The 17,606-nt window shown below is 36.1% G+C and overlaps 2 protein-coding genes across 7 annotated transcripts in view; one reads left to right on the plus strand and one right to left on the minus strand.

The window, feature by feature from the left end:
• The window catches only part of ylpm1 (YLP motif containing 1), a 36,721-nt gene extending 23,367 nt beyond the window's left edge, over positions 1-13,354 (plus strand). For 4 of the 6 annotated variants that reach the window (XM_030129133.1, XM_030129134.1, XM_030129135.1 and 1 more), the window contains 3 exons: positions 806-933; positions 1,623-1,807; positions 2,149-2,483. In XM_030129133.1, coding sequence (XP_029984993.1) covers positions 806-933; positions 1,623-1,769 — 275 coding nt within the window. In that variant the 3' untranslated portion in view covers positions 1,770-1,807; positions 2,149-2,483. Of the gene's footprint in view, positions 1-805; positions 934-1,622; positions 1,808-2,148; positions 2,484-13,118 lie in introns of those variants that run through there. The other 2 variants (XR_003934834.1, XM_030129136.1) reach the window with 2 other exon arrangements.
• LOC115415542 (prospero homeobox protein 1-like) lies at positions 5,642-16,785 on the minus strand. Its single transcript, XM_030129139.1, has 5 exons — positions 16,555-16,785; positions 14,774-16,185; positions 14,280-14,381; positions 13,051-13,245; positions 5,642-6,185 (listed from the first exon to the last, which is right to left on the minus strand). The coding sequence occupies exons 2-5, from the start codon at positions 16,178-16,180 to the stop codon at positions 6,018-6,020; spliced, it is 1,872 nt and encodes a 623-aa protein (XP_029984999.1). The 5' UTR covers positions 16,181-16,185; positions 16,555-16,785; the 3' UTR covers positions 5,642-6,017.
• Positions 16,786-17,606: the final 821 nt, after the last annotated feature.

Raw genomic sequence — 17,606 nt, forward strand, 5'->3', positions numbered from 1 at the left:
TTCAATTTTTTTCTGACTTATTACTGACTCAATGTTTTACTCTTCAGCATGGGGGGAATATTCCTGTTCACCATTGTATGAGGTTGAATTATGTTTATGTTGTTACCATGTACATGAGGACAAATTAATCACATGTTTATTACAAATAGACCAAAGTTTTAATGCCTGACGATGAGTTTCATTCAGTGTTATACATGTTTTCCCACTTGCTAAATTGGTTTAACTGGTTTGAAATTTACTTGACTGATTTCAGTTATTACTTCCCTTTATCTAAATCATTTCATTTATTACCAGCTATTTTAAAAAGAAAACTAAAGATAACAGTCATGTATTATCTCCATGTGAAACTGAGAGAAGGAAGTGACACAGCTCAGAAAAAAACAGATTTGCTGAGAAAAAAATACACAGTTCAGTTCTTTTTTTTTCACCACTTGCTTTTCTAGATTCATTAGGGTGACTTTTCATGCTGATTACCCTGAGCAATCTGGCAGTCTTTATTGATGAGGCTTTATTGTTGTTATTAATGTAATGCATTGGAGAGATAAGATAATATGCTTGTAAAAAAAAAACACATGGTCATTGTTTCTAAATTTTGGGCCTAGCAAACTGAAAGTCCTTAAAAATGACACAGACATAAAGTACTGATCTGTGATAAAAGGTAGATGGTTAGTACATGTTTTTGCCTACATGATGATGATGTGTAAATGTAAAGCTATCTATGCATAAGTTAATGCTAATACGTTTGTAGGTTTAAGATGTCATGAGAGAAAAGCGGAGAACTGAACATTAATCTTCATTTATATAGATAGGCTGGATGGTCTGGGCAGCGGCGGGAAGAGGAAACGTGACGGTGAAGACATGGCAGGCATCGAAGACTTTCTTCAGCTGCCAGATGACTATGCCACACGCATGTCTCAACCGGGAAAGAAAAGGGTAAGTCCTACATTTTTACATACATACAAAACTGTAGCTTCATCTGTGGAGGTTTACAAATGAATATCCTGAATGCCAAAACCATGAGACATTGTTACTTTTACATGAAGATCTGTTGTGAATTAATTAAATGTATAAAAGTAATAGACGTTTTTTACTGTGGGACACAGAATCACTGGAATGTCCACACTTAGAATTTACAAAGTTTGAATTTGTCTCTTCATGTGGGCTTATCATCCACACACAAAGAGCATCTTATTTCAATACGTCAGCTTCCAAAGTGAAGGTACTTGTGATCCTGTGTTTAGTGTTTCTCAGTTTAAACATGGCCATTGTTTCTGTGTGCATGAAACAACACCAGCAGCTACAACAGACATACTCCAGTACTTATGGCCGGCCCTGGTAATTACAAGTTACCAACTTAACCAGGCATTAATGCTCAACTTTATTAACCACTATTAAAATATAACTTTATTGGCAAAAGGTTGTGTGGACAGAAGGAGAAAGTATCTGCATTCATGTGGACTGGGTCTTAAATTGAGCAAATCCATCTTTAATATTTATATGATTTTACTGTTGAGACAAACTAAAATATCTGTCATGATAAAGGCCTGTTGGTAAATTGTAAAAGGCCACTCGTTTATTCATCCGTTTCTGCTCATAACCACCCTGTTGTCCTTTTCATGCAGGTCCGATGGGCCGATCTTGAAGAGCAGAAGGACGCCGATCGAAAGCGTGCTATAGGCTTTGTGGTGGGTCAGACGGACTGGGAGAGAATAACGGATGAGAGCGGCCAGCTGGCCCAGAGAGCTCTCAACCGTACCAAGTATTTCTAAGAAGATAATCTTGCTCCCTTTTTCCCCTTCATTGAAAGGTATGTAGCTCACATTTACTGTTGCACATTGTAGATTTACAGGCGGCTCTTACAAGGAAGAAAATGCATTAACATTGATCTTAGTGATACAGACATGCCTGCAAGCATAATTTATATTTTTATTTAAAATGTTAAAAATCAATTAAAATCCTTGGTAAGTACAGCTAGAAGCTCATTCTGTGTCTTAAGACACTTGTAATGGCTTTCTAATTATACCAAATAAGTTGCTAAAGTAGTTTTACATGTAAACAGAGATAGTTATAGTCTATAAGATTTCATAATTAGAAATAAAGTGTCTTTGTCATTGGCAGAATTATCAGTGATTTCCTTTTTTCTTGCAGGTGTCCAGAATGTGAAAACACTGAAGTTAACTTGCAGTGAAACATGAGTCTCATCAAGGTGATCATCAGTAGATATCAAATTCTTAGTTGTTTCATCATTAAGGATACCATATAGTTATCTTTTCTCATTTTTAAACAGGCACTCTGGATCTCACAGATAAACTTGTAGGTCATGGTTCTCTGTTTCTTCTGTTTATGTATTGGTATTAAGTCAAGTTTTTTGCTGTTTTATACTCTTCATGCTTATGTGCTGTATTCCTGTAGCATTGTTCTTGGAACATGCATACTCGAATAAAGATAATAAAAAACCAAAAAAAAAATCTACTTGGATTGTCTGACTGCAGTAAACTGTCTTTTTTTGTTTTTTGTCCTTTAAAAAAAAAAAAAAAAAAAAAAAAAGATATATATATATATATATATATATATATATATATATATATATACACACACACACACACACACACACACACTCTGAATAAACCAGTGCATTTATGCTTTTCAGCATACCTGCTGATAAGAGAACATGCCAGTATTTAAAAGTTATTTTAATTCAGTGGAAGATGGTAGCAGGTACGGTAATTTTCTTAGAGCAGTTGTTGACATTACACTGAGTGTAATGTTTTTCCTGCATTGTGGTTTGATCCCTATATGCAGATCACAGAAGTGGATAAGCCACTATTCCTTTTAGCATTTTTATGACTTGCTTAAGCTGCTAGGAATTATACTTGGATGTCTCAACTTGTATGCTCAGTTTTTGTTAATAATGCGATCACATTTGTGAACCTGCTGAGATCCAGTCAAAGCAAGGACAGACTACCTCCAGGTTGTCTGATAATGAACTGAACCTTTTGTTACATGTTCGATTATCACATCACGTTGCAAAAAAAAAAAAAAAAAAAGTTCATGAGGAGTAATTTAAGCGCGCCGGTCTTTTTCAGTAGACCTTGATTGTTCAGTCAGACTTGGAACATGGTTTTTTGAAGTGCAAGTCAAAGCCAATGGTGGCTTTTCATTACCAAAATATTATTTTCTACTCTATTTTTTTGGTATTTTGATCTAAAAATGGGGAGTGAATGGAATTTATTGGGTTGTCTTCATAACATTGTAATGTCTTGACATTTCTTCTTAAAGAGGTTTTAGATAATATATATAAAAATAAATGGTACTGGATATGCAACAGATCACCTGGATGCTGATCAAACCAGGGATGATGTGGTTCCTGGTCTTTCATCACTTGAGTACAATCCCATTTATTTACAGCTGCAGTGCTTGATAGTTTTTTGGAGATATTGAGGAAAACTACCTTTAAGTATTTTGTTACTTTGTTGGTCTGAGAGGAATCAAGAACTCTGTTTTTTTGAGCTGTGAACAATCTACTTTATGACTTAGGCCAATCTCAGGTGTTTTCCAACTTGTAGGACGTTTAAGATGTGATTGGCAGCTATAATTCCTGATTATATGAGTCAGCCAAGACTCACCTTTTCTACACCGTGGGTTTCATGGACCTTTGGACAAGTGTCTTCTTTATTCGATAGTAGCATGAAATGGCATCAGATCATCTGTATTTATATTTAGTCTTCTGATTTGGATATAGAGGAGAGAGCTGCACAAGGCTCCTGCAGCTTTAAATAATGTATAACCGAAAGTAGAACCGTTTAATTACTACAACAAACTGTGCCACACTGACAAACACCAGTGTTTAAATGTGATCTACAAACGTAAAGAGCCATAAAATCAGGTCAGTACAGTGCGAATTAAGTGCTTTTATTTGTTTACACGTCTCAACATAAAATTCATAAGGCAGTGGAAAGTTAACTGGTTATTGATCTCTGAACAATATGCAAGAAAAAATCGAAAGTTTGGTTTCTTAAAAATGTGCTATCCATACTATGAAATGTATTTTTAAGGGGCAAGCAGACTAGTCTGAATGCACTCTGTCTTCTCTTCATTTTTTTTTACTTAGTCACTGCAAGTAATATGTTGTTCAATGATTAACATGATCAGTCTTGGATATACTTTTGGATAATCTAAAAGGAAATTTCACATTCGCTGTACTAATTTTGCACTTGAACCAAAGGATCTGAAATTTGTATACATTGATGGTTTTCTTCACTATCAACAATACTGGAGTAAATGAAGAGGATTGTATCATATATCAAACACCGACTGGACAGACAACAATAACGACTGATCAAGATAATTTTTCCTGAAGAGTGAGCTTTATCGCAGAAGTGAGATGGATTGGTTTGCATCGTGAGTATGGAAGAGACAAACTATTTGTAACAGCAACATTCATCATCAATGGGACAAGTAATAACATATAATTGACTTAATATAGAATGTTAACTGTTGTATGGTACATTTTTGCTGTGTATGTATGTATCATGCACATAAAGAATGTCTTCATGAACGCTGCTAAGTATTAAACATGGTTTTCTGATGTGATGTGGTGTTGACTTCATTTGATCCTGTTAAAGAAAAAAGTGTCCTTTCAGAGAACGTGTTCTCTCTTGCCTTTGGTATCTGTGTATACATACACAGACACTGTTGTATCAGACAAATGGTGTATTACTTAGGGTGACCAAATGTCCTCTTTTGCCTCGACAAGTCTTCTTTTCACATCCTGTCCGGAGCGTCTGGGCGGTTTTTATAACTTAGCGAAAATGTCTGGTTTTCATTGTTTTTTTACAGGAAAAACTCCGTGTATGTATGCGTATGTATAGGTGCAAGCACAATTTGGATGTTCGAAGCTGTCACTATTTGTGAAATCAGAAAAGTTCCAGATCCTACTGGAAGAAAAGACTGCGCTTTTCCAGTGACATGGGACATTACGGCAATGAAAGGCACTGATCCACACCAGCCTGTGGATGTGAGGATGGACGGACCTGTCCATAGATGCACTATAGCAGAGGTGTCAAATATGTAGCCCGCCAAAGGTTCCAATCTGCTCCACAGTATGAATTTAAAAAGTGCAAAAATTGTACTTAATTTATTAAGAGTCAGAGGTGTCAAATTTGTTTTAGTTAAGGGGCCACATACAGACTAATTGTGATCTCAAGTAAAAATAACATAACCTATAAATAATGACTCCAAATTTTCTTCTTGGTTTAATGTGAAAAATTTTTTTTTATGCTCATAAATAATGCAAAAACATAACATTAAATTATGAAAATATTTAGATTAACAAACTATCATTTAACAAATGTGAATAACCTGAAAAAATATGAATAACCTTAAATGTCTAAAGAAAATTAAGTGCAATTTTACCAGTAGTTTGCTTGTCATATTTTGTGCCTTTGTGGATCCTATCCCTGATGCACAAATATAAGTTATTCCACCCAGTTATGCCACCTAATACACACAGTAAAGCAAAACCTGATCATGCCCGATCTTGAAAGTAGAAATAGTCCTGAAAAAAAGGACACAAGTACATATACAAAGCAGCTTTTATGACACTTCTACAGCTAGAATAATAAAATAATTCCAAGCAGCCTGTTTCACTAAAATATTTTCTCTGGGGTTATAGGCGCTGTGCACAGAATACTGCAGTACGTACTTAGCATGTGATCAAGTATGTCGTGGCGGAGCAGTGTCCTCTTTTTTTTTTTTTTAGAAATCAAAAAATGGTCACCCTAGTATTACTACTATGTAATGTGGCAAATACAGCAAGAAATGCACATTCTGGCCTCATCAACACTACTGGCTGATGATACCTGGGATGGACATTAAAAGCAGAATGCTAGTTGTGGCATCGAATATGTGCTTGACTCATAAATAATTTCATCTGAAATAAAGAAGCTCTTTAGAGTTTGTGTCCAAATTGTCATGTGTGGCTCACGATGCAAAAGAAAAGAATATCCTCCTGGTGTTTATCCTGACTGCTGAGTTTTGAACTCAGCCGGTACGTCGCTGTCCAGTTTGCAGATGACCTTGTAGATTGCTTTCTTCCAGGATGGATCGTGATCCTTCCCCACTGAAATGGCGATGTAAAATTCTCTCAGTGTAATTTCAGCAACTTCAAGGAATCTTTCAGGGACCTGTGAATTAAAGTGTGTAGATTAAATTCACATATTCCTAATATTCAGAATAACCCCTGAGAAATTAAGGTGGGTAAGTGAAAAGCCACCACAGAGGCTTTGACAACAAAACTGTCTATTAAATTAACCAGCATCAAGACTGTAGTCTTATTAGTCTGATCTTTTTTGTGTGATTTCATGTACTATGCAACAATGCATGTGCATTGTGTCTAACTGGATAGAGAAAAATCAACTTTGAAAGACAATGTAGTTTGACAAGTATGATTTAGGTACAAGTTTTGTGCCTGATGGTTTCTTAACAAAATGATGACCAGTTGGACCCAGTGGAGAGAAAATGTTAAAGCAGCGAATGACTTTCATCCCTAATTTTTCTTAGAATGTGTAAAACCCCAGTGATAGCCTAAATATTACTAATCTGTTCATCTTTCTGTGCTAATGCACCTAAATCACTTCCCTCACAGTGAACAACTTCAAAGATGGCTCCATCACAAGCAGTCCATTTGTTTACATACCAAAAAAGAAGGAATCATCATAAGTCAATTGTCATCTTATAATGCGGGGTGTGTGATTGTGAAAAACACTACTTGGACACCAGTTTCATGATGGCATTTTCGGAATATGATAGTATAGTATTTGTGTAGGCTTATACACGCCTGGCAAGCATACAGGGTATGGCCAGACCCTCACTGCTCACTCACTCCTTACAGTATACAGTACAGTGTATGATAATCCTACACAATGACATATTCTGAAAATGACATGAAACTGATGTCGAAGTATTGTTCTTCACGATCACGTACCCCATCTTATAAGATGACAGTTGACTTACAGTCCTTCCATTTCTTCTGACCTGGTAGTGGACATAGTTTCATTGCTTGTTGTCTCCATGTTTGTTGCTTCTGCAGCTGCGTGGAATTCCTATTCCCACAATGCACTTTGCGACAAAATTTCTGAAAAGGCCTGAGTGATGTATTGGTTTGGTATGTAAACAAACAGACCGCTTGTGTTGGAGTCATCTTTGAAGTTGTTCACCCTGAGGGAAGTGATTTAGCTGCGTAAGCACAGAAAGACTAATGGTTTAGTGATTATTAGGCTATCACTGGGGTTTTACAAATTTGAACGAAAATTAGTGATGAAAGTTATATGTTGCTTTAAGGTGAGGTCAAACATGGCCTACAACAGGAGTCAGGACAAATGAGGATCCTCATTTATCTTAAACCAGTCCACGATAATACAGATGTTTTTCAAAACCCATACTTTGTCCTTCAATTTAAAGGAGCTGTATGTTGTATTTCTACTTTGAAATAATATAATAATGATTATCGTTATAGTATTTAGAAGAGCGAGCTCTGAAGTTCTGCCAAAGACACCAGTGTACCAAATTGTAGAAATTGGAAATGGATTTTACACCAGTGGGTTGGGAACCACTTTCAATTTATGTGACCACTAGAGGGAGTAGTGAGTCACTCTGCGTGTCTCTCATGGTGAGGAAAACTAACACCACAGGGCCTTTGACCAAAGCATCAGAAAGTGACAAGATGGAATGAGAACCACTAAGAAACTACTTTTAGAGTCAAAGAAAATAAAGTGATAAAAGCCAAAAGCATTGTTTCCACTACTGGACACAGCTCTAAATGAAAAGAATGGAGTTTGATGCAAAAATTGTAATCATTCTTCTACATTTGTCATCTTTGCTAAATTTACTGTTTGTTGATCCACAGTTCAGACTAAACTGTGACATTTCTGACCGTGTTTAGACAATTCCAACCAGATCTTTACTGCAGCTATTGACAACACACATGGAAAACAGAGGTGATTTGTGGTTTCACTGTGGCTGTTTTCTGTCTAAAAACTAAGCTGAGCTAACAGCGCTATAATGTAAACTATCAGCTCACACAGTAGTAACCTATGTGAAGAATATTAAAATGGCAGTTTTGTTTTTTGCCACTTGTGTGGAATAGTCACCTCTTTTTGTTATTTTTGTTTGAGAAAATATGAAGATACCATAATACAAATGCATGTAAACGATTAGCTTTATGCATATTTATTCAGCGAATAACAGTCTGTGGATTCATTGGTGGTTTTGGTAGTAATAGGCATGTTCTAGTACACAACATCCCCCTGCTGTTTATACAGTAGTTTGGAATATCAAAATCATAAACCCCATTTAAAAAAAAAAGTGAGAAAATCTGTCCACACAACCAGTCTCCATCTCCATTTAAAAAACAGGAAAAGAAAAAACAATGAGTGATGCTCAAACACTGCATGATTCTTTTGCCTGAGTCATTTGAATGTGAGCAGAGCTTGGAGGACACACCTCAGTACTGAAGACATAACACTGGTACTGAGGTGTGTTTCACTTTTAGACTGTTTATGACTAGTGGACAGAGGAACCATGATGATATCCATTGGTGTCTGGACTGTTTTGAAGCCAGTAGCCAGTCATTTGTCCATCACAATTTGAGTTTTGTCAAAGTCACTTAGATTTTGACATTATCCATCTTCCTGCTTCCATCACATCAACTTCATGTTATGGCCGATGGCTAGATACAAGGATTTATAAAATGCAGACCGAATTTCCCTGTGGGGATAATAATATGAATTAACCTTTAAGATTTTTGTCAAACCTTTGTATTGGTTTTTATTGCTATTCAGGTATACATCATATCTGTTTGTCTCATTACTGTGAAGTTGGATATTCTTGGTCCTCTGAGGATAACTTCATATGGTTACAAAGGTGCAGTAAGCAATAGAGACTTAGGCTTCATTTACACAACAAACATTCATGCAAAAAGATAAAATCATTTCCTTTGCCTTGTTGGATTTACTAAACAGTGCAATGAAAATTATCCCTGTTTACATCAGAACACTGAAATGACTGAAAGTGTCTGTACCAGGCTGATAATTGGCATTGTAACTTTGGAGTGACAAGCCCAAACCTGACCACTTCGTGAAGAAGAAGTGCAGTCACCTGTTAGTGTTGTCCACGGGTTCGTACATAGCAATTTGAATGAAAGTGTAATGCACACGCACAAAGTGGAGTGTGACATGTATGTTTTCACCGAAAACTCTGGTGTCCCTTTTTACACGGTGACGATGTTTGTCATAGAGAAAAATTCCACTTTGGATGCCAAATTCAAAAGTTTCTGTTCTGTATCATCTAAAACAGTGTTTCTCAACAGGGGCAGTACCATCCCTTAGGGGACATTGGGACAATGTCAAGGGGTGTTTGGAAGGAGAAAACTGAGAGGGGGGTGCTTAGGCACAAATGGGGGTGGGTTAGTCAGTGTTATGCCTCACAATGCTGCTTTCGTATAATGTATAATGTTTTGTGTAATGTATGTCAATGGTGAATGTACCCCCCCCCCCCAACAGTTTGTTTCAGAGGAGGGGAGAGATGTTGGGGGGTGACAAGGAGGCTAATGATGAGGCGAGGAAGGTATTACCTACAGAGCGATATAAAGTCCACCCCACCCAATCACAAAATTATTTGGGGGGGGGTTCCACTGATCTAAAACAAGATGTCTGTGTAAACGGAGGCCAAAGCACTTTGCCTTTCATCCAAAAATCCATTTTTATGTAAACGGTGCCTGAGAACTCAAGCTAGACAGACCCCTACCTTCAATACTCCTTCAGAAGCCCCGCCCCTCTGATGGAGTCCAGCCAATCAGCACAAGACGGTGCATTTCAGCCTGGAATACTAATGCGCTAATTTACAGAACCAGAGCTCTGTGTAAGCTGCTATTTTTAATTTATTTGTTTATTTATTGTTGCCAGTGTACACACAGAATGTACAACTTGCAGACTGTGAAAAGATGTTTGGTGAATTTCAGATTTGTCCAATTAGAATCGCTTACTCCACCTTTAAGACTTTTGTTCTTTGCAGCAAACAGATCACAGAAGAGTGGATGACCATGAAAGCTTCCCAGGGACTAAACCCTTTTTGGGATTTTCTGTGCACACATAAGTGTTGAGACTTAACTCAGGGTTTCTGGAGGCCCTAAAAGGTCTTAACACTCAATCATATGAATCCAGGGTTCCTGTGGGGTCTTAAAAAGTCTTAAAAGTCTTGAATTTACAAATCTGCATTTAATACTTTTAAAAAGTCTTTAAAAGGTTTTAAATTTGATATGGTAGGTCTTAAGTTATGTTGCCATAAACTAGTTGGCTGTGTTGTGTTTAAATGTGTCCAAGCTGCAAAGAAAGTAACATTAGTCTACTCAATTCCACCAGTTCCAACCTGATAATTTAGATTGAAATTACAAACCAGTTATCGCCAACTTTGCATCCCCCAGTGAGAAATGATCACATAACATTCAGCCCAATCCACATGCAGCCATTAGTCACGTGCACATCACCTGAGAAAGCTGACTTTGGGAACTTTAAGAGGCGGTTCGCAAGTGAATAGTAAGCATGGGAAGAGCAAATTTAGTAATGCCTTGACATGAGTGGAGGGGAACGGGTGTGAAATGGACATTAAATTCTGTTCTAAATAGTCTTAAAAAGTCTTAATTTTAACTTGTAGAAACCTGTGGGAACCCTGGAATCTTAAACCATAAATAGGACTTAAAATTGATTGGATTTGGTTTAAATGTTGAAATGAATGAATGAAAGTCTGTGGCCCCTTTTTTGAGAGAAAACTGTCAAATTAGTCACATGGGAAAAACCTTGAAAAACCAAAGGAAAGCTTGCTGTCATTCAATAGTCTGTAACAGTATTTAAGCAGAACATCACCCAAGCCTAGTCCAAATATAACTAAATGTGAACTGGATCTGAAATACCTCCCAAGAAGTAGATATTAACATTAAGGCCTCATCAGGGCATGTTACTGCATTTTCTTTTCAAGTGATGGAACAAATCCAAAATGTAAAAAAAAAAGGTCCCTTTCTGTTTTTAAGTGACAGTAAATAGTCTTAGTTTTTAATATGTAATTAATACACTATATCTGTGCACAATTCACACTTGAAAGAAATAGTCAAAATAATCATCAGGTGTGTGTTTTTTCCAAAACTAAAATTGTGGCTCTTCATAAACTTTACATCTCACTTTGCAAATTCATCATCATTATTATTATTATTAGTAGTAGTAGTAGTAGTAGTATTAGTATTATTATTATGCAGCTTTATTTAGCTCAAGAGGGTCTAAAATCTTCTCATACTTTATGTTTTCTTTGCAAATTTTCATTTTTCCGCATATTTTATTAGATGTATTTGAACCTTGTAATTTATCTTTAGCGTGAGAGTATATATGTAACTGACTAACAGGTCAATATACAGATGAATAGTATTATGGATACATGCATTAAAGAGAAAATACCCATAAACCTGTGATTGTACAATGCATCCATGCATATAACCACACAATATGACTACTCTATAATTTTATTAATTCATTAATGCCACTTTTTGAGAAGTAACAAGAGCATATTAACACTATATGCAATATTATTATTAACAATGATAGTAATATAGTTGACATTTGTGAATATTTACAGCAAAAAAAAAAAAAAAAAAACTAGGGATGTCTTTCATATGTCATTTTCTACTGATTAAATTACTGATTTAAAGTTGAAACAAAACACAGTATCTGATTACATCTAATTACATTACTCTTTACATCCACTGAGCCTGTGTTTTAATACATTTTCAAACAAAAATCTCAAAAATTATTCATTTTCCATGACTGATATTTAATTTTCATCCATCGCTGTGACTTTATCCACCATGTAATTAACTAGACCAATTCTCCTGAATGGAATATCACATAAACAGATAGAGGAAAGGCCTGATGTCTCTGGATGTTGACATGAGACAAGTGGTTTGAAGAGAATAAAAACATGTGACTCTTATACTATCGCCTTCAGTCATCAGATCTGACCCGAACAAAGTACGGCAGATTTGGGATCAGTGTTACACAGTGTGTCAACAAAACACCAGATGATGGATTATGTTTTGTCAGGGTGTGTTAATTTCTCTATTAGAGTTCATAATATATGTTGAAGCTGCTCTGGAGACCTAACACTTTCCTGTTGATTTTTCCTTTAATTTGTCACATCCATATAACGTATGAAGTATTTATCTTTTATATCAAAGCTACCACTTATTAATTTCTTCATTGTATACAAATTACAAATAAATCTGAGATGTGAGTGTGTTACCAAATGGGTGGTTATAATTTTAGGATCAAGGGGAGAATAAGTGATAAGAATTTGTGATACTTTTAGGTTAAAAATGTTTGGTATTTGCACTTTACCCGACTATTTCCATTGTATTCTTCTCCACTACTACTATCTGAGATACTGCAGTTTTACTTCACTATATTTATCTGCTTACTGTATTTATGTAAGATTTCACATAATATATAATATAACAAGCTTTAAAAAAAACAATACATTGTTAAATATTAAACCTTGTTTGTCTTCTAGAGCAGCCTGTGGTCAGTTCAGATATCAGATGGGTATGAACAATTACATCTAGTGATTTTTTTTTTCCTCAGCTTACTATAGGAATGTTCACAACGTCCAGTACCTCATTCTAAAAATCTACTTTCCTCTCCCTTTAAACATGCGATGAACTCTTAGACCTATTCAGTGTCTGTTTATAAAATTGAATATAAAGCCAACAACTCCGATGTGTCACTTAATAATCTCATAAAGACATAAGTCAGAGCAGCCAAACATACATTTGCTTCAAGACTTTACCTACATTTTTCTGCTAATACATTTGATTAAACAGTATTTTCACACACTTACAATGGAGTATTTTTGCTGTATTGATGCTTTGAGTCAAATAAAGGTTCTATTTTTTTCTTCCTAATAAACACTTAAAAAACAGGAAAAAGAGCATTAGTTTTAGTTGGTCCTCACCTGGAAGTCATTGGCTTTGTTGTAGTGCATGTTAAGCGCTCTGAAAAGCTCTGATTCTCTTCCCACAGTCAGACTCCTCACGTCGGACACTCCCTCCATGAGCGCGTGGCGGGCAAACTTCTCCATCTGGATGTAGTAAAACTCTCTGAAGTTACTGAACCACTTGATGAGCTGAGAAGTGATGCAGCGAGTGAACTGAGGGCGGAGAGGAAAAGAGGTAAGGGATGGTTAGAAAACACATTTGTATTGTAACATGTATACATTTATGTTGTATAAATCAAATAAACTACATTTTACCTCATTAGTGTGCTGTCATTTTTGCACTTTTTTTTTCAGAGATGCAAATATTAACCCATAAAGACCCAAACAGCCACTGCCAACCAAAATCCTACACAAATCTAAAAATATTTAATAACTAAAATGCAGTTTATCTTTTCATGGGCATCAGATATGACCCATTTGGACATTCAGAGGCTCCATAGTTACCGTGGAAACACCGTCATATTCTACAACATTGATTCACTAGTAAAACCCATGGAGTTTGATCACTGATAGTGTATGGAGACACTTGGTTTATGTTCAGTTAATGATAGAATTGCTGATACAGTCACTTTTTTTTCAGTTTTTTTTTTTGTTTGTTTCTGATATAATAACCCTCAACTTTAATCTGAATTTTTATGAATAGCTACATGATCAGTAAAGTAAATATTGGAAAATGCCTGATTTTCACTTTAAATAAATGCAAAATGCAGAGGATAATATTAAAATAAATGGTGATAAAACACTTAAGAAAAGTTAAATACAGAGAATTATTCATTTATGTAATTGCCACAAAAGTAGCTCTGGGTCTTTATGGGTTAACCTTGATCAGATGCAGGATTATGACGCTTTTCAAGTATTAACTGGTCAGTAACTTATTTATTTTGTAGAGACAGATTGTTTTCATTAAATCTTTATGATATAATAGAACATGTTGCATCTGAACTTTAGCTTTAGTTACCTTTTAGTCATGATTTCCATAGTTGTGATAAACCTGGTCAAAGTAATAGAAGTTAAATGTAATTTTTCGAGTACATTGTTTTGGAAAAATTATGAAATTTTACCTTAAGTTGCTTTGTTTAGTTACATGAAAATGGAGAATGCAATAAAATGAAAAAGTGTCATGGTTTGTCTGTGTAATTCTGGAAATTATGAATAAAATGATGCATAAAAGAACTGAGCTGCCTCACCTGTACGTCATGGAAACACATCTTAAGTACCAGTGAACTGGGGTATCGAGTGTAGAAGAACATGAGTTTTGCCTTTTTCAGGTGGTTTGTTGTCAGCCCCTCCTAAATGCGTCAGTGTTAAGGATAAAACACATAAGAAACAGCCTGACTTTTCTTTGTTAATGAGTCCGGCTTTCTGCTCTCCTACAAGTCATTACAACCCGGCACAGACGTAGACACGGCAATTTTCTTCAAAGTTCAGGAGATCAAAGCGACTCTTATTGAACCTGTAAGGTGCAAAGTCGCTCCCCCTTTAAAAAGCAACAATTTGATGAACAGATTAGAAGCATACCTGGGGTGTTTATAAGATCTGTGACACACAATGGAAAGAGATGGACTTATTACTGGGGTCTTAAGTCAGCTGCCTCAGATTTTTTTGACTATACAGGTACAAAAGGTAGTAATAAACCCTTATCTGAGTAAAAAAAAAAAAGTGAAGGAAACATAAAGGATACATTCAGCATATACATGTTATTCTTCACGACACTGTTGGACTCGATCTTGACTTGAGGGAGATGGAGATTTTCTAAAAGTATGGGATCCACTGAGACACTGTGGCACCCAGGGCTCCTCACACTTCTGGAGTTGACCTTTGACCTCACTTTCAACATGTTCCAAGACCCATCAAGTGTCTTTGTTCGACCTGCTTCAAAGCATCCGTCCTGGAGGCACTTGAGAGCGTTTTGATTGGAGTTATGACTTATCTCTGATGCCTGGTTTTTATCCACAGGGATTATCAGAGGTGTGGGGCGATGCTGAGTTTTTGATCCAGACTGTAGGATGGATTTGTCACATCTTGCCAACTGTGGCTTTTCTACCACAAGAGCCAGAGCTTCAGTCTGAACATCTGAAACTTGCACCTCTGTATTCCCACAACATGAAAGTCCCAAACAAACTAGTGGGTGCTTATGAAGATTTAAAGAGGACATATCAATGTTTTCACTGTCCTCATCTTTTGGGGGCATTTGAAGAAGAGGAGAGCTTTGAAAAATAGAATCAATGCTTATACTGACAGCTTTGGAGAGTTCATACTTCAAAACATCTGCCATCAACTTTATTTTCTCAGGTTTGGACTGAAAGTAGTTGATCAGTTTTACCTTCTTCCATACCTGAGATTTGCTTTTTGAACTGCTCTCAAACTCATTGTATGAATCTGTAAATGCTTTGCTTGATGTGCTCCAGTTTGTATATGACTCTGCAACACCTTCCATACTATGACCGTGAGCTTCAGGAACTTCATCAGCAGGACTAAACTTTGTTCTGAGCTTTCTTGAACATTGATCTTGACTCTGAAGCTGACTTCTTACCAGGTTCTCATGGTCTCTGTAAACGCTGCCAACTCCACTTAACTCACTTTGGTCCAGGAGTAATTTTCTCTTCTCCAGTTCATGCATCCTTTCATTTTCCTGCATGGCGTCTGACTCTGAACGTCGGTTTGTCATTACATCTGAGCAGTCCACACCAGGGGGGTCACTCATGCATTTTATGATATTCTCTACTCTGGCACGTTTTGCTTGACGGCCACTGTTTAGACTCTGATTCTGGTGACAGAAGGAATTGGAAGCAGGAGATGGGTGACTTCTTGTGGATAAACGTCCAGAGGTCTGGTCCCTGGTAGATTTGAGCTCCATTCGGTTTGAAAACATTAAATTTGAACCAGGATCACTGCTGCTGCAATAAGCATTCTCTCGTAACATCTTTGGGGAGTCGCTGCTTTTGTGTGGGGATATAGAAACACCCGGTACTATTGAATTCAGTGCCATGGGGTCCAGCTGAAAAGAGGAGAGATGCTCAGCGGTGCAGCCTTCAAGGCAGAAGTTGCTTGAAGAATACATGCCTTTGCTCCATACATTTGGAATCATGTCTACTGAAATGAAGAACATCACATTATATAATATTGTTACAGCAAATTTACTTTGGAGAGATAAAGAGCATTTGTTAAACATAATAAGCATATTAAACAATCTTAATTTCATACATAATAACATGAAGGGTTAGGGTTTTGTCACTTTCAATTTTTTGTCAATTTCACCTTTCTGTTTGCATGCAATGCTATTAAAAATCCCTGATGCATCTCTTCAGGTTATTATCAACTTTTCCCAATTCAACATTATAGTCAAAGATTAAAAATATTTTTTCTTTTCATAGGGGGGAAAAAACATTTGTCATAAATAATAATAATAATTAAAAAAAAAAAAAAAAAACTTGTTGCATATACGTATGGATGAGATCCTACCTGTTGCTTTCAGAGGGAGCAGAGGCTGCAGGTCTGGACTGTGCAGGGGATGAGGATGACTTTTTATTACTGCTGCTGAAGCTTCATCAGAAACGAGGGGGCGGAGCCTGTCTGTCTGTTCCAGGTACCTGCCCCATGGTAAATGTAATGTTCATGAACAACATGTCGAATTCTGATTTTGTACTGACATTGTATCTTTAGTGCCTCTTTGTAAAAACATATTTAGACTGAATAGACATTTTCGGCCAAAAGCATCTCCTGATCTAAAATGTTTAATAACTTTTGAGCCACTAATACTATCAGTACATTTTTCTGTTAAAATGCAGATTAGATATGACCCATTTGGATGTTCAGAGGTGCCGTCGTGAACATGGAAACGCGGTCATTTTCTGCAACACTAATTCACCAGTTAAACAAATGACAGTGGTTATTGACGCTTGTTTTTATATACAGTTAATGATATTTTTTGCTGAAAAAATCACTTTCTTTCTGTTTTGGTATAATAAATTTGACTTTGCTCTGAGCTTTAATGAATATCTGCATGATCAACAAATCTAATAAAGGAAAACACCTGCTTTTCACTGCAAAATGCAAAATTCAGAGGAAAACATAATTAATGACGATAAGTCTCTTAGGAAAGGTTAAATGTAGAGAATAAATAATTTGGAAAACAAAAATAGTTTTAATTATTGTTTCTATTATTCTGTCTTACTGCTTTGTTTCTTTTGTTTTCTTTTTTAATTTAATTTAATTTCATGTTTTTCTTTTGCTGTGTGTTTGAGTAAATTAATACAATATTATTAATATAATATTATAGTATAATATATATTACTATTCACACGACTTCCCAGTACACTATCCAAGATACAAGGAGGTAATGGTACAGTCCTGTTAGCCCTAAATTTTTTATTTTATTTTTTATTTTTTTAAAGTGCGTTTTCTTAAGATTAAATAGTTTGAGGTTTGATTTAGGATCCAGGCTTTAATTGTGATTTTTTTTTTTTTTTTTTTAAATCTCCGTCTTACTGGTCCCGTACCCCCACCACCCCCCC

Source organism: Sphaeramia orbicularis, chromosome 24 (assembly GCF_902148855.1).
Source record: "Sphaeramia orbicularis chromosome 24, fSphaOr1.1, whole genome shotgun sequence".
Lineage (NCBI taxonomy): Eukaryota > Metazoa > Chordata > Actinopteri > Kurtiformes > Apogonidae > Sphaeramia > Sphaeramia orbicularis.

Excerpts from the sequence above, each read along its gene's own strand:
- LOC115415542 (XM_030129139.1), bottom strand. The coding sequence starts at position 16,180 with ATGATTCCAAATGTATGGAGCAAAGGCATGTATTCTTCAAGCAACTTC. Across the intron at positions 14,382-14,773 it reads ATAACATGTATATGCTGAAT|GAGGGGCTGACAACAAACCA; the intron begins GTATCCTTTATG and ends TGACGCATTTAG. Across the intron at positions 13,246-14,279 it reads TGTGTTTCCATGACGTACAG|TTCACTCGCTGCATCACTTC; the intron begins GTGAGGCAGCTC and ends CTCCGCCCTCAG.